Below are 24,121 nucleotides of genomic sequence, written 5' to 3'. Positions count from 1 at the left end.
AGGGACATGGGATGCTACGCATCAGATACTCACAGGACGACCTCCACATGGTCCAAAGCCCACTGATCATGACCTGTTCCATTGTGGCGCGGTTGCCACCAGCGCAATAAAACTCCTTTCATCCGGGCCTCCCTGGGTCACAGAAGGACAAAGAGGTTAAATGCTAGAAAACAAAACTTCCTTGGTATGTGACTTGCAGACTTCAAACAGAATAGGCTAGCCTAAATCAACAAAACTTAGGGTATGGAATTCAGATTTGCTTAGGTCCTAGGATTTGGCTCCTCAAGGACTTGTAATTCTGTTACAACTCCCTCCCTGCTTCCCCGTGCCCCACTGGTACCTGGAAAAGCACTGTTTTCGGCCAACAAACGTGACATGGCTTCTGTGTGACAGACACTGTGCTAAAGGCTGGGGGTACAAGGCTAAGCAAAAGTGACATGGTTGCCTACCCTCAGAAAACTTTCAAATGAGCGTAGGCAGAAAATTAACAATGTTTCTTTCTAAAGGACTAGAAATACTGGTTAGAGAAAGGGAAATACACAAAAAGTGCCTTTGCATTTAGTTGTTATTCTCTATTCCCTGTTGCACCTAGTTCCTTGCCTAACAGAAAATGGTGACACAACTTCGGGGGGTCTGGGTTAGTCTTGGCTGTGCCACCACCTGCTTCTGTGCTGTTGTTCCAGTAACTCCACCAAACTTCCAGCTCAGACCCTGTGATTCTCAGGGATCACGCATGAGACCATGCCTTTCCATTCAGGCCACTTACAGGGGGACATTGTAAGACACTCGCTGAGCCTGTGTGAAGTCCTTGGGCTGGTGCTGTGCGATGACGTGCCAGGTGACCCCATTGTTGACACTGTACTGCAGCAGCACGGCCTTGTCCACGGCGTGGGGGCCACTCAGGTCACTGTTGCAGCTGTCTGTCTGTGACGTGCTCCCAATTTGCAAAACAAACATGATTTTGCTGAAAACACAGGGAAACAAGCGTCAGGTGGTATTCAAAGTTTTATACTTTCTAATTTTTTTTTCTTTTACCTTTCTTGATCCTAAAGTCCATAATTTCTGAGGTCACAGAGTAGAAAGAGAAGCATCCAGTCTTATGACTGAATCATATTAGCAATAAAATTTATTTATATTATCTTTTACATCATACATATGAGAGATAATCTTAGAAGGCTGGTGTTCTACGCAAAGAAAACAATTTTGACTTTCAAAGCTCTGTGTCCTAAAATATCTTCTAATCTCTGAAAGGTAATAGGGGCCAAGTAGGCATGAGGACACAGAGAGGACAAGGACTAAAACCACAATATTTACACTTTTTTTTTTTTTGTTTTTTACAAATAGCTCCAAGCTGAATAGCATCTGCGCAAGGATAAATCATCATGTCTATTTTAGGACAGATGTCTGGAGATCAGAGTGGAGGGAAAACTGAGTTAGACATGGTCCATGGCTCAGGACCATGTCTGCTATTCTGTTTCAATTGCACAGGCATCCCTACCCTTAGAAGATAAGTTTTTAAACATAGGAAATCTATGTTTAATATCTAATCTATATCTAATCAGAGTCCTAGCAATTAATACAGTAGTCCCACTTAGGGGAGCTGGTGAAATAAAGCAGTGGGCTCAAAACTTATAAATGGCATGAATTAAACTTGCTTGTACAACATGGTGTGCAATTGTTAATTAAGCAGCTAGTTGTAGCTGTAGATGGGGTCAAGGAAATACCAGGTTGTCCCCAGATTAAGTACATCTTTTTGGTAGGAAAGAACGGGATGGGTGAACAAAATTTTGGTATCTCCATGATTACCAAAATAATTACATTTTCATTGTTTATCATAGTGAAAGAACCTAAACTTACCTTTCTGCCTCTGAAAATACATTACTAATGTTTTCCAAAGTGAAAAGTCTTAAGTAAACATCTACATTTGGTTAATAACCAAACACCCAGTTTTCCAATATATTTGTAGCTACTGAACGCTTTCCAGCATTCTGTGAATACTCTAGTCTAATACTTTGCAATCTTCATAAAGCCTTGGAATCTTCTTTTTTGTTTTGTTTTTTGAATTACACAGACAAAAAGCCATGTTTGTACTGGCGGAAGTGGCACAGCTGTGGAGGCCAGGTGGAGAAGGAAATCCAATCTTCCTGGGGTCTCTTTTTCTCTGTCACTTTCCTGGTTGATTTGCACAGTGTCTGAGCACTCTATTTTGCATTAATAAGCAGCTCTTGGAGCATGTGAACGTTTAAATTCCCCATAATCCATCCATTGGGCCTCCACTTCTATTTATTGTAAACTACATAAGCTAACTACAGGTATGTGTTTGCCTGACTACAAAATCTACTTTGCACACACATTTATATTTACATACTTGCAAACAGTCCACATTAAATTATCTATGTAGATTGTCTTCAGCCAATTTAACATATTTTAGTTATTTTTTCAATTTTATGGAGACATAATTGACGTCAAACATTGTGTGGGTTTAAGGTATACGACATGTTGATTTGATATACTTATCAATTTTTTATATTTGGCCATTTCTTCTGGCTTATGCCTATGTCACCACCACTCGGCCAGGGCATGCGAAGAAAGACAAGGTAATTCTGCAATAAATTTAAGCAAAGCAGAATTCTGAGTTGTAGAAACACATAATGCTTCCTCATCCCAAATTCAAATGACATTTTGGCTTCTACCACTTTGTGACACCTGTGCCATGAAGTTCATGATTCAATCTAACAGGCAGTGGAAAGTGGCCAGTCTTGTGACCAATTCTATATCTGAAGCAGAACACAGGAGTTTTGTTACCTTGCTCGAGTGAGGTCCAGAGGCTTGGTGGCAGCTTGCCTTATCTGACAGCCGTTAAAATACAGTGAGTCTCCATGGGCATAGGGTGCCAGCTGCCCACAGCCACTTCCTATCCCTCCACCTTGAATGGTCTCCCAGTTTGCCTCAGTGACTCTTGCTGACTCGAAATTATCTTTAATATAACTGGGAAGATCATGACTGAAAACAGAGCAATCATCACCTAGAGGGAAGGGAATAATTGCAAACATCAGCTATGGAAAGCAGAATCATTAAAGATCAAGTATTCAGTTTCAGGTTTCATCCATTCTTCCTCCTGTAAGAATGACAAAATACCAAGAAGATATAGACTCCTCGAAATAAATGTTTCTCTCTTTTTTTTTTAATCAATTATTGGCTTGTGTTCTTGAAAAAAAATCCCATTACCTTTGAGTCAATGTTTACTTAATTATGTAGGTGCTTATATACTTATTGTTCACGTAAATCTATTGTTTAAATACCAACAGCATCTGGCCGCGCCTGTGTTTACCAATGATGGGTCTTGCTAGGGAGTTCTCACCCTGGCATGAGAGGCCAACCTAATTTCTTTCTCCCTAGTATAACTCTGGAGCAGAAAATAGGATAAGTCATATTCTTGTTCTTCTAGCTCTATACTTGATTCTTGAGAGCACAGTCTGCATTTTATTCATTGTTGGATTCTAGCAGCTCACACAAGCACATATACAATATGCAATAACAAGATGAGATAAATAAATGAATAGCGAATAGACTGCAAGTATGAGACCACTATGCTGAAATACCGGCATTCGAGACAGTACATTAGCAAATGTGCGTGTGCTTGCATTTGCCCTTGATTTGAACAGCAAACTTTCCTAAACATCTGCAATAGTTCCAAATTAAAAGGTCATAGCTCTACTGGATCAGGGGAGCAGGCAAATTCCAGACATCTAGGACTGCTTGTGAGACATCTGATTTGTTCATTTGCCTAAAGTTCAAATTCTCCAGCTAATGCATGGGCAGATCCAGCTGGTCTCAGAGAATAGAGGAATGAGCTGGTAATGAGAATAGAGGAAAAAGATGACTGTGAAATAATTTCTAACGTGAGAGATGTGCAGCAGTCTACATAAATCATACTCATTTCATTTGGAGGCAAGGAAATAGAATCAACCAAGAAATCTAAATATATTCTACTCCAGAAGTCAGATCTGTGGATTTTTACATTGTACCCTTGGGGAAGATGGATAATTCTGCTCCTTGTTGGCTAAATCTCTCAGTTATGAGACTGGAAAGAACAACCTGAGTAATGGTCTTCTTTCTGATACTGACTAGCTGTGTCACCTTAGGCAAGTCACTTAAGTTCTCTGAGTCTCAGTTTCTTTACCTATAAAGTGGGAATAATGATATAAACGTAGCTGACTTATGGGGATCTTATAAGTACTAAATGATTTTGCTGAATAAATTGGTTGACATTGTGTAAACAGTAAAATGTAAGGCAATGTAAGAATTCATTCAAAAAAGATTTATTGAGTGTTGCTATAGGCCAAGCAGTAGGCTCTGAGAATATAATGGTAATTATGTAAACTTTGTAACAGTAGAAACCTGTTGGAAACATTGCATCAGAGGAAAGAAGGCTGTATGCCTTCTATGAGGCCAAGAGGGCAATTTCCTAAGATGTTAGGGGTTGAGTAGATACTCTGTCCCAAACTGTAAACTCAGGTTTTAGAAGCTCGAGCAATAAAAATGTATTTTTTTGAGTCATGGGTTTTGTGTGTGTGTGTGTGTGTGTGTGTGTGTGTGTGTGTGTGACAGAGTGACCTGGAAAAGAGAATACCTTGACTCATCAGCTACATCTTGGGAGGACTATGACAGCTGCTGTTGGAGAGACTGAGAAAGAAAGAGTATTGGCAAAGTATCCAGGGATGGGCAGCTAGGCCAGGAAGGAGAGAGGCTCAGAAGTGGAAATAAGGTGTTGGGGGGGGGGTGGTTGGGGCAGGGAGTTATATGGAGGATGGTGAATGTGAGGTGCTATAGAATTCTGCATTAAAAAAAATACTTCAAGGAGCGAGGCACCTGGATGGCTCAGTCGGCTAAGTGTCCGACTTCAGCTCAGGTCATGATCTCGTGGTTCATGAGTTCGAGCCCTGCATCGGGCTCTGTGCTGACAGCTCAGAGCCTGAAACCTGCTTTGGATTCTGTGTCTCCCTCTCTCTCTGCCCACTCATGTTCTGTCTCTCAAAAATAAATAAATGTAAAAAAAAAATAAAATATTTCAAGGAACATAGCAGAAAATTATCCTTGATACTTCATTCCAAAGATCAGTATATCTGTGATCAAAGAGTGTATCACCCATCCCAAATCCCTCAGGCTGGCATTTTCACCAATTTCCTAGTGACCTCTGGGTACATGCTGAGATGAGGAGAACCTCACCATCTCCTGTGTTAAAAATGACAGGCTGGGATGCAGACCTTGGAAGCTTTCATCGCAGATGCAGACGGCACCCGTGGTGCAGTACCCATGCCCACTGCAGAGCTTGGGGCAAGCCTCTCCGATGTACACGTGGTCAATCGCCCAGCTCTGCTTCTCAGCTTCTTCCCCCTTCTGGATCCAGCGGAACTGTGTTGCACTGAAAGTCCCACAGAGAGCAGAAGGGATTCAGTCGGCTGTTATTCTCCCTAGCAGTGTGCAGCCTCCAGCCCTGGGACTACTTCTGAGAAAAGGACTTCCCCAGACTTCTCTTTGAAGCACCCAAGTAGAGGTGAATGAACTTGTAATCCTCGGACTCTGTGAATATACCCCAGAGTGCCATTCTGGGAGCTTGTACCTTCCCTGAAAGTGTTATGTGAATTTCCTATTCTGTTGCCTAACAAATTTGTGTCCATTTTTCCTAGAAAGGTATATTGCATTCCAGATCTTTGAGTAAAATGAATACTGTTCTAGGAAGATGGCACTCTGTTATGTTTATCCTGTGGCTTTGTGTAGCCCGACCAGCCCTGCACACCCCAGACAGTATCTGTATATGGGATGAACAGTGCAGCCTCTTGGCATCACAGAACACTGGCGAAGATATGGTGCCAACTCCACATCTTTGTGTGAGTGTCTGTGATTTGGGGCCTGTGACTGAGTTTGGCATGTGCTGTGCTATTTTATCAAAAGAAAATTTGAGATCTGTACCATTTACAAAAAAGATCCTATCTCTTCCTAGTTCTTCTTGGGGCATGCAACTGCCATTTTGGGACATAGGTTGGTGAAAGGAGGGAGAGGTTACTAGAGCTGTAATGAGATCTCTGGCCTCAGTTGTTTTCAGGTCACTGCATGAGCTCTATAGATAATTATACTGCCAGATAATTCCACAAAGTTTACCTTAAGATGCAACTTACCTGGAGGAGACATGGTCAGGCAGCTGAATGGTGACTCTCTTCCAGCTTGAGCTGTTGACAGCATTGTAGATGGTGGCTTCATGGAACTGGAAGGGGGAGCAGCCAATGCTGTTGGAAGAGGAAGGAAGGCACTGGCTCTGCACGAGCTGCCAGGAATCAGACCTGAAGAGACCACAGAGGCTGCGTTAGACAACTCAGAAGAGAAATGTATGACCTATCTAATGTCAATGTAACACTTTGGGGCTGGGTTAAATTTAGGGTTTTTTTTTTTTTAAGTTTATTCATTTATTTTGAGAGAGAGAAAGAGAGAGTGCGAGCAGGTGAGTGGGGAGGGGCAAACAGAGATGGAGACAGAGAATCTCAAGCAGCTTCCATATTGTTAGTACAGAGCCCAACGAGGGGCTTGAACCCACCAACTGTGAGATCACGACCTGAGCCAAAATCAAGAGTTGGACACTTAACCGACTGAACCAACCAGATGCCTTTAGATTGAGATATTTTTTATGTAAGTTCTGTACTTCCTGTATATATTTATATAGACAATGAAAAGGAAAATTAAAAATAATTTCATATAATATATATTCTAATTCTTTACAAGCACAAGAATATATTCACAGATAATAGAATAAAATAATAGCGTGCAGTGTGCTGCATTCTAGTGGCTTCTGGTATATTACTGGAAATATACCCGGAGTTGACTGACAAAATTCTCTGTCTACACAAACTTAACCCTGCATAATTCATTTTCAAGAGTGATGGCGTGAGACAGGGTTATCAACACCCTAATAAGGTAATTGCACAGTGTCAGACTTTCACTATGCTTTAAGACACATGATTCTGGTTGAAGCATATTTAGATCTTTTATTGACTCAAATTCTCATTAAGGTGGGTTAAAAATGAGCAAGATGAATAAAAGAGAATTCTACTTGAGGACAAATGTATTATCTTACTTATTTTAAAATAAAAAAAGTTTGTTGGCTTGCAGCCAACCTAGTATGAAAAACGGTTTTTTTTTGGTTTGAAGGAAAAATTTGAAAATAAGACACACATGTAAGTTTTATATAAATAAAATTAATAGATGGGAAATAAACAAAGTACACTTTTTTGAAATGTAATTATTTCTTCCTTTTAAAAAAATGTTCACTTATTTTTTGAGAGAGAGAGAGAGTCCAAGTGGGAGAGGAGCAGAGAGAGGGAGACAGAGGTTCAGAAACAGGCTCTGTGCTAGTAGCACAGGGACTGAACCCACAAGTCATGAGCCCGCGACCTGAGCCGAAGTCGGATGCTTAACTGACTGAGCCACCCGGGTGCACCCATGAACCATACTTTTAATATAAAAGGTTGCTCCTCTGTAGATAGTTGCTTTAAAAATACACAACCATTTGAAGTTGTATTCAAGTTTGGAGGAATGTAAAAAAGTATTTCACAAACCTTGCATCTTTAGTGTACTCCAACATCACAGAATGAAGATCGCCACAAGAAGTAGCTTCACAACCCACCACAATCTAAAACAAGCATAAACAACAAATATGTACAGGGAAGATTAAGCACCTATCACTAATTAGAAATTCCCTCTCTCTAAATTGTAACTCTAATAAATAATCAACAAATATTCAGAGAAGCTTTTACAGAGCAGCCTGACTGAACACCAACAATACAATTTTTTGAGTTCTGTTAAAAACATGCAACTCTGTGTGAAGATGAGAATTAAGGTTTAAATTTTAACGTTTTATTTATTTTTGAGACAGAGAGAGAAAGAGAGCATTAACAGGGGAGGGTCAGAGAAAGAGGGAGACACAGAATCCGAAACAGGCTCCAGGCTCTGAGCTGTCAGCACAGAGCCCGACGCGGGGCTCGAACCCACGGACCACGAGATCATGACCTGAGCTGAAGTCGGACGCTCAACCGACTGAGCCACCCAGGTGCCCCGGGAATTAAGGTTTAAAAAAGTACTACTTCTTTCTTCTTCTTCTGTTTTTTTTTTCTTTCTTTTAGAGAGAGAGAGGGAGAAAGTGAGTAGGGGCAGAGAGAATCCCAGGAGGGGAAGTAAGAGAGAGAGGGAGAGGGAGAGGGAGAGGAAGGGGGGGAAGGGGGAGGGAGAGAGAGAGAGAGAGGTAGGGCTCACCTGGGGCTCATGTTTAGCCAAAGCTGGGCTCAAGCTCACCCGAAGTGGGGCTCAAAGTCACCAACTGTGAGATCATGACCTGAGCCGAAGTCAGAAGCTTAATGACTGAGCCACCCAGGTGCCCCAAAAGTACTATTACTAACCAAGAGCTAGTTGCTTGAAAAGATAAATAAAATCTATAAACCTTCAGTTAGTGTCATCAAGAAAAAAAGACAGAGGACTCAAATAAATAAAATCAGAAATGAAAAGGGAGAAATAACAAGCGACAGCACAGAAATACAAAGATTATAATACTACGAAAAATTAGATGCCAACAAATTGGACAACCTGGAAGAAATGAATAAATTCCTAGAAACATACAGTCTTCCAAAACTGAATCAGGAAGAAAGATGAAATTTGAACAGACTGATCACTAGTAACAAAATTGAATCAGTAATCAAAAAACTCCTAACAAACAAAAATCCCCCGAAATGGCTTTATAGGTGAATTATACCAAATTTTTAAAGAATTAATACCTATTCTTCTCAAACTATTCCAAAAAATAAAAGAGGAAGGAAAACTTCCAAATTTATTCTACAAGGCCATTCAGAAAAAGAAAGCTACACTCAATGTGGCGCTCGAACTCAAAACCCTGAGATCAAGAGTTGTATGCTCCACTGACTGAGCCAGCCAGGATGAACATAGATGCACAAATCCTCAACAAAATATTAGCAAACTGACTTCAGGAATACACTAAAAGAATCATTCAACATGATCAAGTGGAATTTGTTTCAGAAATGCAAGGATAGTTCAATATTTGCAAATCAATGTGATACATAGAATCAACAAGAGAAATGATAGAACCATATGATCATCTCAATAGGTGCAGAAAAAGCATCTGACAAAATTAAACATCCGTTCATGATAAAAACTCTCAACAAAGTGGGTTTAAAGGGAACATACCTCAACATAATGAAGGCAATATGTGAAAAACTCACAGCTAACATCATACTTAATGGTGAAAAACAGAGCTTTTCATCTAAGATTGGGAACAAGACAAGCATGTCCTCTCTCACCACTTATTCAACATAGTATTGGAGGTTCTAACTGTAGCAATCATACAAGAACAAAAAATAAAAGGCATCCAAATTGGGAAGGAAAAGTAAAGCTGTCACTCTTTGCAGATGACATGATAGTATGAATAGAAAACCCTAAAGACTCCACCGAAAAACTATTAGAACTGATAAACGAATTCAGTAAAGTTGCAGCGTATAAATTTAATATGCAGCCATATGTTGCATTTCTATACACTAATAGCAAAGTAGCAGAAAGAGAAATGAGGGAGACAATTCCCTTTACAATTATACCAACAAAAAACAATACCCAGGAATAAATTTAATCAAGGAGGTGAAAAATCTATACTCTTAAAACTATAAGACGCTGATGGAAGAAACTGAAGATAAAGTAAACAAATGGAAAGATGTACCATGCTCATGGGCTAGAAGAATTAGCATTGTTAAAAATGTTCATACTACTCAAAGCAATCTATAAATTGAATGTAATCTGTATCAAAATACCAATAGCATTTTTTCACAGAACTAGAACAAAAAAATCCTAAAATTTGTATGGAATTACCAAACACCCCAAGACCAAAGCACTCTTGAGAAAGAAACACAAAGCTAGAGGTATCACAATTCCATATTTCAAAATATACTACAAAGCTGTAGTAATCAGAACAGTATGGTACTGGCATAGAAATAGACACAAAGATCAGTGGACTAGTACAGAGAGCCCAGAAATAAACCCACACTTAATATGGTCAATTAATCTATGACAAAGGAGATAAGAATACACAATGGGGAAAAACAGTCTCTTCAACAAATGATGCTGGGAAAACTGGACAGCTAAATGCAAATAATGAAACTGGACCACTTTCTTATACCATATACAAAAATAAATTCAAATGGATTAAAGACCTAAATGTGAGACTGAACCATTAAAAGAAAACATAAGCAGTAATCTCTTGGACATCAGCCTTAAGGACATATTTATGGATATATATCCTCAGGCAAGGGAAAAAGTAAAAATAAATACATTATCAAGACTACACTAAAATAAAAAGCTTTTTCACAATCAAGGAAATCATCAATATAACAAAAAGGCAATCTACTAAATGGGAGAAGATATTTGCAAATGATATATCTGATAAAGCGGTTAACACCCAAGATACATAAAGAACTTATGCAACTCAAAACCAAAAAAAAAAAAAAAAAAAAAAAAGATTAAAAAATGGGCAGAGGACCTGAACAGACACATGATGGCCAAGAGACACATGAAAAGATGCTCAAATTTGCTAATCATTAGGGAAATACAGATAAAACCATAATGAGACAGATATCATGTCACACAAGTCAGAAAAGCTAGTATCAAAAAGATAAGAAATAGCAAGTGTTGGTGAGGATGTAGAGAAAAAGCAACCCTTATGCACAGTTGGTGAGAATGTAAATCGGTACAGCCACTCTGGAAAACAATATGGAGTTTCCCGAAAAAAATAAAAAATTGGAATACCAATGATCCAGTAATTCCACTGCTAAGAATTTACCAAAGAAAATGAAAACATTAACTCAGAAAGATATATGCACCCCTATGTTTATTGCAGCATTATTTATGACAGCCAAGATATAGAAGCAACCCAAGTATCCATAAATAGATGAATGGATAAAGACAGGGGGTATATACACAATGGGATATTACTCAGCCATAAAAATGAATAAGATCTTGCCATTTGTTAAAACATGGTGGACCTAGTGGGTATTATGCTAAGTGAAGGAGGTCAGACACAGAAAGACAATAACCATATGAGTTCACTTATTTGTGTAATCTAAAAAACAAAACAAATGAATAAATAGAAATAAACTCATAAATACAGAGAACAAACTGGTGATTGCCAGAGGGGTGGAAGGAATGGATGAAATAGGTGAAAATACTGTAATAACATTTTAAGGTGACAGATAATGAGTACTCTAATTGTGGTGAGCACAGAGTAACGTATAGAATGTCATATCAGCTAGGTTGTACACCTGAAACGAATATAACATTGTATGTCAATTATACTTCAATAACAAAAAGAGCAAGCTCTTAACCTTTGAGAAAAGTGTTTTCTCAAAGACATAAAAGATTCTGTACAAGAAATGACCAGGCCCATTTCTTCCTATCTGTCTATCTATCTATCTATCATCTATCTATCTAATTTTAATATTTCTGGATTATGCTATTGTTTTCCAAGTTTTCTACCTGCCAAGTTGGCAGTTCTGGTAAGACTGAGAGTCAGACGCCTCTCCAAAAGAAAAAGGCATTCCATACCATTCAGAGCTGGCTGCAAACAGAATGATATCCATGGCTAAGTAGTAAAACAAACAAATAAACAAAAGTACTATTTCTATTTACTTAATATAATAACATATTAATCATAAATTTGGGAAAGACAATTTGGCCAAAAGTAAAGTAACATTTGGAGAATTAATGGAAAGAAACTCAAAGTATCACTGGTTCAAAACATTTTCACTGATACTCTAACTTCCTAATGCTACTAGTGAATTTCTATTTATAATTAAAAATAGCAATTTCTGACTACTTAATATTCATTCTTGTGGTTTTTACATTTCCATATGAATTAAAGCTTTCCATATTATATGCAATTAAATGTTTGAGTCATTAATAATGCATAAGTGCTATAAAACCTTGGTGATTTAAATTTAAGTCCTAATCATCTACTTAATCAACATGTCCTTTTTTTTAGTGCTGATACTGGGGAAGGTTAGTGCTAAAAATTTCAGGCCGTACACTCATGAATAAAACAGCCCTGGCCTGAGAGAGAAAATAAGAAGCATATTCCAATAATGGAAATAGAAATCATAAAAGATACAACTAAAATGCTGTGGTGCTTCAGAGGAAGGAGAGATTATATTTGATTAAGTGGATTAGAAAATAATTCATCAGAAGTGGAAGATGTGAATTATTCCAACCACAAGAAAGAAATGACGACATGACAGAGGTGTTAACTATCACTATAATGGCAATCATATTACTACATATATATAAAATACATATAGTATATATATGTATATATATCAACATGTTGATTTGATGTATGTATGTATTTGATGTTTGTATGTATGTGTAGTATATGTACTATACATATGTATCAAACCAACCTGTTGTACAACTTAAATTTGAGCATCCTTCATGCCACTAAGGTAGGGATAGTCCTAAGGGAGTGGTAGCATTTGGGGAGACTGCCTCACCCTTCAGTCTCTGAAGGAAAGTTCAACATAAAACTGAGGAACACAGTGAATATCTCTATGCCCCTCCTTTTGCAACAGATCTGAACTTCTAAATATTGTAAACCTGAAGCTCTACACTCATTAAACAATAACTCCCCATTTCTCTCTCCTACCGGCTCTGAATACATTTTTATTTCTGCTAGAAAGGACTCTTACTATTAACCATCATTGCAGGGCATCTTTTTAAATAAGGATATCTTTTTAAAACATTTAAATAAATGCTTTAAATAAGCAACCAATGTTTGTCTTTAAAATGATCTAGTAACAAAGTGTATTTCTGCAATACCCTTTTTAAAAAAATATTTTATTTATTTTTGAGAGAGAAAGTGCACATGAGTGGGGGAGGGGCAGAGAGCTGGGGGACAGAGGATCTGAAGCAGGCTCCGTGCTGACAGCAAATAGCTTATGCAGGGCTTGAACCCGTGAACCATGAGATTATGACCTGGGCCAAAGTCAGATGCTTAACCAACTGAACCACCTTGGTGCCCCTGTAATACCCTTTTTATTATTTTTTTAAATGTGTTTGGTAATGAGAAAGACATTAATTGATATTGCTTTATCTTTCTCTCTGATTATCTGGCTATTAATTATCTTCTATGACTTCCCTTCTACACTTCTTTATGAGTAAAATATGCAATGTAAAAGATTTGAGAGTCCTTTTTACATCTAAGGATTTGGGGCATTCCAGCTGGGCTACAGTACATGTTTGTGTTTGGAAGTCAGAGACAAAAAGAAAATAAAAAGACATGATGGAAAAGGATAGATAAAGAAGCAAAGTGGCTTGATATATGAAATCAGTGTAGAGTAAGAGAAAAGAGGTACAGAAACTGTGGGGAGAGTGGGAAGAGGGAGAAGCAGAGAGAGAGAGAGAGAGAGAGAGAAATAGACAGAGGCACCTATATGAGCTTTTCATTTCCAAGATCTTGGGAACAACTCAAGATTCCATATATGAAATATAATACAGTTACATTTCTTGCTATGTCCCAATATACTAATTGATTTTATTGATGCTCAAATAATCCTATCTGATAAAGGCCTGTGCTAAAAATCACTTCTTTTACTCATAAGATAAAGGCTCTTTTAATGAATACAATCAATCATTTCCTTGTAGTTGTACAACTAAGCATTCTTCCCGCCCTCCATCCCCAAATATGTAATGCCATATTCTGTTCTGAAGAGCCACTTCCCCTTACTTTAAACTGCATCATATATCCTGGCTGTATAATGAGTTCTCTGGAGGAGAGAGCATTGTGAGTTTTGTCCTTCTTTTTATTCGGCCAGTAGAGGTGGAAGGATGGGTTGCCACAGAATCCTGCTGTCCTTACTGCATTAGGGTAAAAACTCCAGTTTTCTTCATGGGAAGTGCCTTCTGTTAAGGTAAATTGGAAGCAATATGGCATGTTACTCTCTTGCACGGATCAGTTTATTGTCAAGTTACTGAAATGTCTGTGCTCTGCCTTTTTGCTTACCCTTTAAGATTGATTTTTATTTAATTGGTATAATGTATAAATACAAGATATTTAATCAAATTTAGAAAACATTATTAAATGCTAGCATAATGATTACCCAACTTAAAAAAATGTAATTGCTAGCCTGACTTGCACCATTACAAAATTTTTGGTACACTTTTAAAACAAGGCAATGTGCATCTCTGTGGTACAGAAATTCCTAAAGAAACTAGAATTATTTTGGATCTTGAAATTTCAAATTATATTCAGAGCTAGATATTTTGTCTTTAACAGAATTTTTTAAATCATCAGTTGACATTTCAACAAACAGTTAATCTTGAAGATTCATAAGCCACTGGGTAAAATACTAGCTAACATCTGTTGAGCAGTGAATATGTTCTAGGTACTCTTCTGAATGCTTTTTATGGAGTAACTCATCTAAAGACACAGCAGACAAAAGGCTCACAAAAAAGACTTTCAAATGTCTGGTTTCTTACCATCATCAAACGTGTCGACCAGTTGACTGGGATTGATTTCTGCTCCGCCAATCAGTATGTTGTCTAGTGCCCACTGTGCACGCTCCACTCCAGAGACTACAAGGCCATTGCTGATCACAAAAGGCTGCCACCAGCGAAGTCGAGTTGTGTTGGTAAGGGCGTCCTCGGGAAGAAGTATGTAGTCGTGTCTAACAGAAATGTATTTCTGGTAATCCATCTCGTGGAGCAAAGTCCAAGTTATTCCTATAGTAACAAATACACCAACATAGTAACATATCTGGGAAAACCTCCACAAAGTGACAGTATACTGCAGCTACCATAAGCTTCCCAAAGAAATCTTCAACCAGGAAATGAGAATTGATTTCACTGACTTTAAGATAAGCGTTTACCACTGTTTCCAAATGTATGAGGGGAAGGGTATTTAGAAATATCTGGCCAAAAAGAAACATGCTGAAGTAAAAATTATGTATTTTCTGCTCTTAAAATTTTTTTGTACATTGCTATGTGCGTTATTTTTCATAAATAATGAGCTACATCCATGTTTTGCATGTTTCTGGACAGGAACACCTAGTAATTTAAAATTTTAACTTAGCTATTTTAATTCTGGGCAATTTTTATTTTGTGGACTAATAAGTTTTCCTCTTATCAATTGATAAGATTGTAGGTGGGATATTTAAATTACTTAAGGAAACACCTTTGAATACACTAAAATACGTTAAGGCCATCTATCTCTCTGCTAGTTATAAAAATGATACCTATCTGCTAAAACTGATTTTCTAAGGACTTCATGTTATTTTTGGTCTGGTTTCAGCTATTTCAAAATAATGAAACAGAATTTTATTAAAATATCCTCTGACAGCCTCATGAATTCAGACTGTCATCTTTCACGGTAGGTTTTTTGTAGACTTATTACATGCTTGTTCACACAAAAGCTTTTAAAAATGCTTTAAAATGTTTTTAAAAGTGATCTTACTTAGAAAACCATATAAAATTTATTTCTTAATTGTATCATTTATAATCAAGCTTCAGTTACACACAGAAGTTTTTCTTTATTCATAAAGTTTGGAGCTTTTTAAAAAAAATTATTATTTTCATCTATTTTTGTTTTTAAATTTTTAATGTGACTTTTCTCTTACACCCTTATGGGTAGGTTTTGTGTAACACACAAGTCACATGTATGAAAGTGTAATGTGACTAAGATCTGTAGCTTTCTCTTTGTGACTTTCACTATTTTCACTGCAAAGTCAGCAAAGCTTTGCAGAAACTGTTCTGAGAGGCATTGGATGTAATTTGGGAATCTGCTCCAAGGTGTGGCTTTCACCCCTGAAACGTGCCTCCATCGGTAGAGTAGTCCAACAGCACGCCTTCCTTCCGGCAGATGGGCCGATGGCAGGAGGTCATGTTGTTCTCACTACCGATGCGCCCCCAGTATTGCAGGAATCTGAATGCAAGCACATATTATCCATCAGAATGGTTAATTAGAACAAAGAGTCTACTCAAGTCCTGGGTAATAACTTCTTCCATAAGTGTGTTCCTTATTTTGGGGCCAATTTGCTATGCTGTTATAAAAATAACAAAAAATGACTTACTTTGCCCCTCTGAGATCCAAATCTTGAGTAATAGCTTGTCTCACAGTGGATCCCCCAAAATAGAGTGCAGTGTCCTCAGCAAGAATGCCACACTCAGTGCAAGTACTTCCACCTTCTAAGGACATCCATAAATCAGGCTTGATTTCTTCACTGTCAAAGCGTTCCTTCAGGAACGTCTGGAAAAACATAAGTGGGATGTGGTTACAAATAACATTTTCAGACAGTAACTATGGAATGGTGTAGACAATATAATTTCATCTTGGACTTAAAAAAAGCGCTGATTTCTAATGCTTTTCTGAAGCATTTACAAAAAACAAGATCTGTCTACAATGTTCTTGTGCATCATACATTAAGCTCACTTAAAGTGCTTAAATAATGTTTGATCATTGGGATTTAAAGTCTAGAAAGAATCTTAAAATAAAATAATTGCAAGTTGACTATAGTAACACTCCTATTTGAGAAGTTACTTAAGCATATACTCTCCAAATATGTGTATTTGTTTATATTGCATATAAAAGTACAATTATGGTATTATGGATTATGAAACATGCACAAAAATGAAAATTTAAAGGACTAATATAAAACAGAGCACACGTTCTAGCATTTTTTTCCCCTAACATTTTTTTTTCTTTAAGTAGGCTTCATGCCCAGCACAGAGCCCAATGTGGGGCTTGAACTCAAGACCCTGAGATCAAGACCTGAGCTGAGATCCAGTCAGAGAGTTAACTGACTGAGCCACCCAGGTGCCCCTCCTAACATTTTTCAATGGATTGTCTTGTTTTCCTCCAGGAGTATGTACCCCACACTCTGGAGACTGCTTTAAGCAACCAGAACCCTTGAGCTTCCATGATGGTGTGAACTTGGCATGTCTATATGGTTAAGAAGGGGCATTTGAAACCAACATTTTTTGTGTGAGGTCAAAAGAAAATCAACCTTGGAAGTCAGTTTTTACGTTTAGCAGGGTCAAGATTCAGGATGATGACGAGAAGTATTCAAAATCCAGAACAAAATATTTGCTCTTGGTCTCCAGTTTATCCTCCTAATTAAGGATGACCAACAACCAGGAATAGTCTATTTTTCTTTTTTTAGTCTTTTTTTCTTTTCAATTTATTAATTTTAAAAAGTTTACATCCACGTTAGTTAACATATAGTGCAATAACGTTTTCAGGAGTAGAATCCAGTGATTCATCACCTGTATACATATAACACTCAGTGCTCATCACAAGAAGTGCCCTCCTTAATGCCCCTTGCCCAATTAGCCCATCCCCCCCATCCAAAACCCCTCCAGCAACCCTCAGTTTGTTCTATTTAAGAGTCTCTTATGGTTTGTTCCCCTCCCTGTTTTTATCTTATTTTTGCTTCCCTTCCCTTATATTCATGTTTTGTATCTTAAATTCCACATGAGTGAAGCTATATGATATTTGTAGGAATAGTCTATTTTTTCAAAAAGAGTAGATAAATAAAATATTAGGGTTCATTATGGCTATTTTTATGCAAAATTATTTCATCCCCTCACATCATAGTGAACTATGATGAAAAATCTTGATGTTTCTATTAATTTTGTCCATAATATAGTCTTGCACTGGTTTGAGGCACAATTCTTTTGTTTTTTGGTTTTTTACATGATAGAAATATATCATGGAAACAATTTGTTACAGTTGCAATGGCAGTAACTATACAGAAAAACTACTTATTCATTTCTTTAGAGGAGTTGTCTAGTTGGTACTTACTATGTAGTTTAAATGATTTAAATGACTCAGAACATAATCATCTCTATAGTTAAAGACAAGTACATCACGTGTCAGTCCTACTTCACCTCACTGATGTCAGCAAATAAATACAATTTTAAAAATGGAGGTTTACAGGTAAGAACACAAGAGTCAGAAGACATGCACTGTTAACCATGTAAACTCTTATTAGAAAAGTTTGACCAGAGTTCATAATATAGACCTATTATTTTGTAATATAAACTTATTAATTTCTTATCCAACTGAGGAATACTAATGAAATTTGAATGTTCATGAAAGAAACTAATTTTTTTAAACTTCATTCATTACCTATGGCTGGGTTCCTCATGTTATAATCTCATTTGTTGACCAACACTTTCAGATACAAGTGAGCATTGCTCCAATTAATTTATTAATTCCAAAGTTGGTGTATTATAGAAAAAAAATGACAGAACAGGTTTTGTTTACATTTTTTTTGCTACTTCCATGTTTGATTTCAGTCACTTGTGCTTTTTTGGTTTGGTCATTTTTCTGTTATTGCAGCGATGAATGTACTGTATTTGTTCACAGAAATAGAACACATATATGGGAACTGTGTTGGGCAATTGTATTTACTTTGCATATTAAGTAATAGTGTAACAACAAAAGTTTCCAAAATGACCTCTCTATTCTTAATACACAACCACATTTTAGCAGTCAGCAATTTGGAACACTGAGTTTTCTGAACAAAAATGCAGGTAATGAGAATACTGTAATAATGCTGTATGGTGACATAATGGTGAGCACACTTATTGTGGTGAGCACTGAGTCATGTCAGAATTGTCCAGTCGCTATGTTGCACGCTTGAAACTAAAATAACATTGTATGTCAATTGTAATTCAATAAAAAAATTCAGCTACTGTTTAGTCATTTTTGAAAATTTGTTTCTTTGTGATAATGAATCTATGTTATTTGCTTCATAACATCAACATCTTCCTTCAAACGGCACATCTACCGAATAAGTGAAGTAAAGAAGACTTAATGCTGGTTTCAAATTAAGAGTCTTCAAAAAAAAAGCAGAGTATTTATGCTCTTTAATCAATACAGTCTGGTTTATTTCATAAATTGAGTAAATTGTAGTAGAGCTTGGTCTTGATATTCTGTATCTAAGAAACCTAAGAGATATTTTCAGTTGCCAGCCAAAGGATTTATTCACTGGGGCACCCAAAGACCGCTGTTATAACTTACTAGGCCCCCACTTAACAATGGTTCTTCAGGCACGACCTGCGGTGTGAGTAAATGCTTTCTTCTGGGGCATTAACATTACCTTCAGAGTGTGAGTCAAGTAGCAGTTGGGCCCAGAGTATCCCGGATCACAGATGCACTGTTCCTTTAAGCAATCTCCGTGGCCCCTGCAGTTGTCCAAGCATCCAGGGCCCAGGTAGAAATTATCGATTGCCCACTGCATATCTGAGTACTTCTGATAGAATCTCAATCTTACTGGACTATTGATAACACAGAAGCAAAGGAGTGAGAACAAAAGTTAACTTTACTTAAGTCCATTTTCCTATGTGTATGTTCAGTACAGAAGAGGAAAAAAAAACATTTAAGACACTGGCAGTATGAAATGGGTTAATAAAAAACGTTTTCTGACCGCCATTATCTATTTCTGTAATGGAACTTTAAAGCCAGTTTCATTAAAATTTTATAGTATGTGAGCAAACTCGTACAACAAAATGAAAATGCGGTGGAATCTCTATTTCAAGCGATAGGAACATTTTAAAATACAAATCTGTAACTATCATAAATGAGGCTGCTTATGAACTGGAGTCCAGTGGTTGTGTCGCAATTTAACTGCATTTCTGAAATTGTACACAAGGTGAGTGAAGCCTTTCACAGAGACTCGTCAGCAGACACACAGCCCTCAGGTGGTCAGGAAACAGCAACTTCTGAATCCCCAAAGGTAATCGATATTCTCAGAACAGCTGTGCTAATTAGAAAACGATTTTGAAAGGGTTATGTGAAAGGGCAATTTCCCCAAGATTTTGATTTAATCATTGCTCTTCTCTGTCTTTGGGGGAAAATACAAACCTCACAATTAACCTTATATCAGAATGTGCTGCACTATTTTGATGTGAAGAGTTCAAAGTACACGAGGAGACTTTCTGGGGTGATGTAAATGTTCTGTATCTTGTTTTATGGCGTGGTTCCACAGGTTACACATTGGTAAGAACTCATTGTGCCGAACTACTAAGATGTGTGCATCTTACTGAATTTAAGTTTTACATCATTATTAAAAAAGAGAGAGGAATAGAGGGGTAAAACGAGGCAGTGATATCATGGGCCTCCCCAGCACCCATTCCGCCCTTGGTGAGTCATAGGAGTAATGGAACTCCCCTAGCTATTGACTGACTCAGGAATGGGCATTCTTGAGCTAATTTGTGCCAATGAGACACAAGAAGGTAGTAACTCCAGCTCTGAAAGAAAAGCAACTCTGTTTCTCTTCCATTGGACATAGGTAAGGATGCATTCTGCTGCAGTTTTCTGGAAGCCATCTATGTTCATGAGGCCTGAATATTACACCAATGTGTGAACGGAGGAGCAAAGAAAGAGTCATTGTAAGAGTAGTAAGTAATAATGTCCTTGAAGACATTTTTGAGCATGTGAATCAATCCTAGAATCCAGTTACTTTGGATTGTTTCATTACAGATATAATACATTTCACTTTTAATTGAGTCCATTTGCATTGGGTTTTCTGTTACCTGTGGCTGAAAGTATCCTGATCTAATCTCCTAGCACATTAATAGACTAAAACCTTTAGATGTGTTCCAGGAAACAGTGAGTGATCATGTAGTAGGTGATATTTATGGGCCACTGGAAAAGCTGAGTGCAAGCACCTTATTCAAAGGCTCTATATGTGCTGGACATATATCGTAATTCTGTTTCATAAGAAGGTTTTTCATTTAGCCAGTCTCTATGATTCATATGGTGGAGGTACACCTGTCATTTTCTTCAATATATCTTTTTTCCTAATTTTACAAAGGAAAAGCTTTTAGAATTGCTTAAATTAACTTATCTACAGACTTTTCAGGGAATAGTTTAATCATCTTGGCTCACTACTGCTCTAGGCTAATTACTTTTCACAGCAGGTGCAGAATGTAACAGAAAAATGAGATCTACAAACCACACTTGTACAGACAGCATGAAGAATTAGGTTTTGTACAAATAGCATCACCACTTAGGACTTGCTCGTGTCTTCATCTATGGATTGACAGGCAGTAATATGGAAAGCATATGATGCATGGTGGACCACAGTCTACAAGACCCATAAGGTAGCCTATATACCTTTTCATCTGGCTCTAGGACTATTGCTATTGCTGTGTCTCCATGTTCAGAGATTAATATGGAAAGTGGAAGGGCTTGCCAAGGCCCTTCTTGAGAAGCCTGAGGATTTAAACTTGAGGTCTCCTCAAGTCAGTTCATCATGGAGGTCATTGATTAGAGAACTTTTAGAATTAGGGGGTAAGAGCATTTTACCCACAATTACACATAATTTCAGGCTCGACAAGTGTCCCTCATAGACTTATGGATGCTTGGAACCAGGCTTTATTTGAATTTTCTACTTACTTCCCCACTAAGCTTTCAGGAAGTGGGTAGGTGATCCTTTTCCACCCTTTGGTTGGAAAGAATACTGATGGCTGAGAAACACTTCCAGAGCATTTTGGGTCTGCAGGTAAGCACTGAGGGACCAGATAATTCCAGCTCACACCAAAGTCGGTAGAATACTGCACATGAATTTGATTCTGGGCAACTTTTTCAGACACTTTACATCCAACAGAAATCTAATGAACAGAAAAGAAAGATTGGAAAAATATTAAAACCAGATTACATATTTCTGCTCTAAGGACTTGGCAGCAAGAAAGGTGCTGATCACTTGATAGGTGTTACACCACATCCACTCTGTATTTTCGGGATCATTACTTATTCTGCTGATGGACAGGGTAGTTGACGTGGTTGCCCAAGATGACAAATTATAGAAAGTGCCAAATATATTGTGCAGGGAGTTTGGAGAGAAGCTGAAAGCTGTGCTCTGCCATGGCTGGCTGATTGCCTTGGAAGGCCTGGGCCCACTCTTACAAATTGTTGTTTGTTGTGCTAATGGTCTGGCACTTCTATTTGGCAGGATGCTCGACCAAGAAGGATTGCTAACAGCTTCTCCAAGTTTACTGTTTTGTTGTACAATTTATGACTCTCCATACATCACTTTCAAATACAAGTAAGATGCAATGAAGTGATAACAGAAGGTACTTTTAATAAGGCACAGCACCTTTTGTTGCCCCAGACAGGCATACTGGAACATTTGTTGCTAATACAGTGGGAGTGAGGTAGACAATAAATTGGATGACATAAAATAAATTGGTTGACACAACATCTTGGCCAAAATCGATGCTGGCATTAATGCTAATCATGCCTTTGTTTTCTAGAATTTTCTTTCTCCAGAAACATTACAATAGTCTTGCGAAAACAACAACAAAAAAAGGTAGTTATAACCATAATAGCTTTAATCTTCTCTTAAAGGAAGAAGTTGGCTAAGTCATATAATGATTTAAAATATGATAACTTAACTCAGCGTCCTACGTTTTTATCATCACTATTTTGCGCTATTTTGCTCTGTTTATTCCTGGACAGAAATGCATTTACTCTTATGAAAGTTTTATGTTGGCATAATTCAGAAATAAAATAATTTTAATCACTTTTAATCATTAAGTTATATACAGTAGAGATGTATATTACCTAAACATTACATTTTATTTTTCAAAGTGTATATTAAGTCAATGAAATGTTGTATGATCTTTGCCTCAAAATTTTTTTTTCATTTTTATATTGCTAGTGTATAGGTATTTATGTAATTGAGACCATAACATTTTCACCTTGAATTGCATGATCCAGCCTTCAGTGGGAGTCAGATCATGGGTCACTGCATACACTTCTCTTCCATCATGGCTGCCACAAATCATGACACCATCAGGGGAGTCACAGAATCTTTCTACTGTGCAATCATCATGGAATAGCCAATTCTCATTCACTTAAAAAAATATAAATTTTATGACAAATTTATGACAAAATTACTTGAAGCAAATTTACACATTAAGCAAGATCTTGTACTATTTTCAGTAGAAATCTCTCTTATCTTACATACAATCCACAGGCAAAACACTAATGTAAGCATATCATTTTAGGAACATGGATCCTAGGAGGTTGAGATATACCTACTGTCCAATACTGGTAAGTCTACATTTAGAAAAAAAGTATATTGTATGTGTTATAAATGAAAAGCAAAGGGAAATGCGTATTGATTCTTTTTTTAAAGTTTATTTATTTTTTAGTAATCTCTACACCCAACGTGGGCTTGAACTTATGGCCCCAAGATCAAGAGTCACATGCTTTTCTGACTGAGTCATCCAAGTACCCCTACACTGATTCTTTTCTTTTTTTTTTTTTTCTTTTTTTTATTTTTTAATATATGAAATTTACTGTCAAATTGGTTTCCATACAACACCCAGTGCTCATCCCAAAAGGTTCCCTCCTCAATACCCATCACCCACCCTGCCCTCCCTCCCACCCTGCCCTCCTTCCCACCCCCCATCAACCCTCAGTTTGTTCTCAGTTTTTAACAGTCTCTTATGCTTTGGCTCTCTCCCACTCTAACCTCTTTTTTTTTTTTTTTTTCCCTTCCCCTCCCCCATGGGTTTCTGTTATGTTTCTCAGGATCCACATAAAAGTGAAACCATATGGTATCTGTCTTTCTCTGTATGGCTTATTTCACTTAGCATCACACTCTCCAGTTCCATCCATGTTGCTACAAAAGGCCATATTTCATTTTTTCTCATTGCCACGTAGTATTCCATTGTGTATATAAACCACAATTTCTTTATCCATTCATCAGTTGATGGACATTTAGGCTCTTTCCATAATTTGGCTATTGTTGAGAGTGCCGCTATAAACATTGGGGTACAGGTGCCCCTATGCATCTACACTGATTCTTTTCTGATAGATACTTAACTTTTAGGCAGGTTCTAAAGAAGGACAAAGAATTTCTAGTAATACGAGAGGGAAGTGAGCTAGCTACTTCTAATCAAATTCTGGCAGTGTCATCTGGGTAATTAAAAAATTATGATAGTCAAATTCATAGAACCAGAGGGTAGAATAGTGGTTAGTAGGGGCTGAGGAGAAGGAGAAATGGAGACATGTCAG

General features: G+C 37.4%; 1 protein-coding gene across 1 annotated transcript in view; it reads right to left on the bottom strand.

Annotated features, from left to right (window-relative positions):
- RELN (reelin) overlaps window positions 1–24,121 on the bottom strand; it is a 532,400-nt gene that overhangs the window by 11,068 nt on the left and 497,211 nt on the right. The window contains exons 51-63 of the mRNA XM_042915885.1: window positions 22,798–22,952; window positions 21,494–21,708; window positions 19,194–19,371; window positions 16,161–16,336; window positions 15,906–16,012; window positions 14,572–14,814; window positions 13,820–13,995; window positions 7,611–7,684; window positions 6,180–6,341; window positions 5,268–5,425; window positions 2,806–3,025; window positions 767–964; window positions 34–132 (exon numbers count right to left, since the gene is read on the bottom strand). Of these exons, the coding sequence (XP_042771819.1) occupies window positions 34–132; window positions 767–964; window positions 2,806–3,025; window positions 5,268–5,425; window positions 6,180–6,341; window positions 7,611–7,684; window positions 13,820–13,995; window positions 14,572–14,814; window positions 15,906–16,012; window positions 16,161–16,336; window positions 19,194–19,371; window positions 21,494–21,708; window positions 22,798–22,952 (2,161 nt within the window). The remainder of the gene's footprint in view (window positions 1–33; window positions 133–766; window positions 965–2,805; window positions 3,026–5,267; window positions 5,426–6,179; window positions 6,342–7,610; window positions 7,685–13,819; window positions 13,996–14,571; window positions 14,815–15,905; window positions 16,013–16,160; window positions 16,337–19,193; window positions 19,372–21,493; window positions 21,709–22,797; window positions 22,953–24,121) is intronic.

Source organism: Panthera leo, chromosome A2 (genome assembly GCF_018350215.1).
Source record: "Panthera leo isolate Ple1 chromosome A2, P.leo_Ple1_pat1.1, whole genome shotgun sequence".
Taxonomy (NCBI): domain Eukaryota; kingdom Metazoa; phylum Chordata; class Mammalia; order Carnivora; family Felidae; genus Panthera; species Panthera leo.
This window is presented reverse-complemented; position numbering and strand designations above follow the sequence as displayed.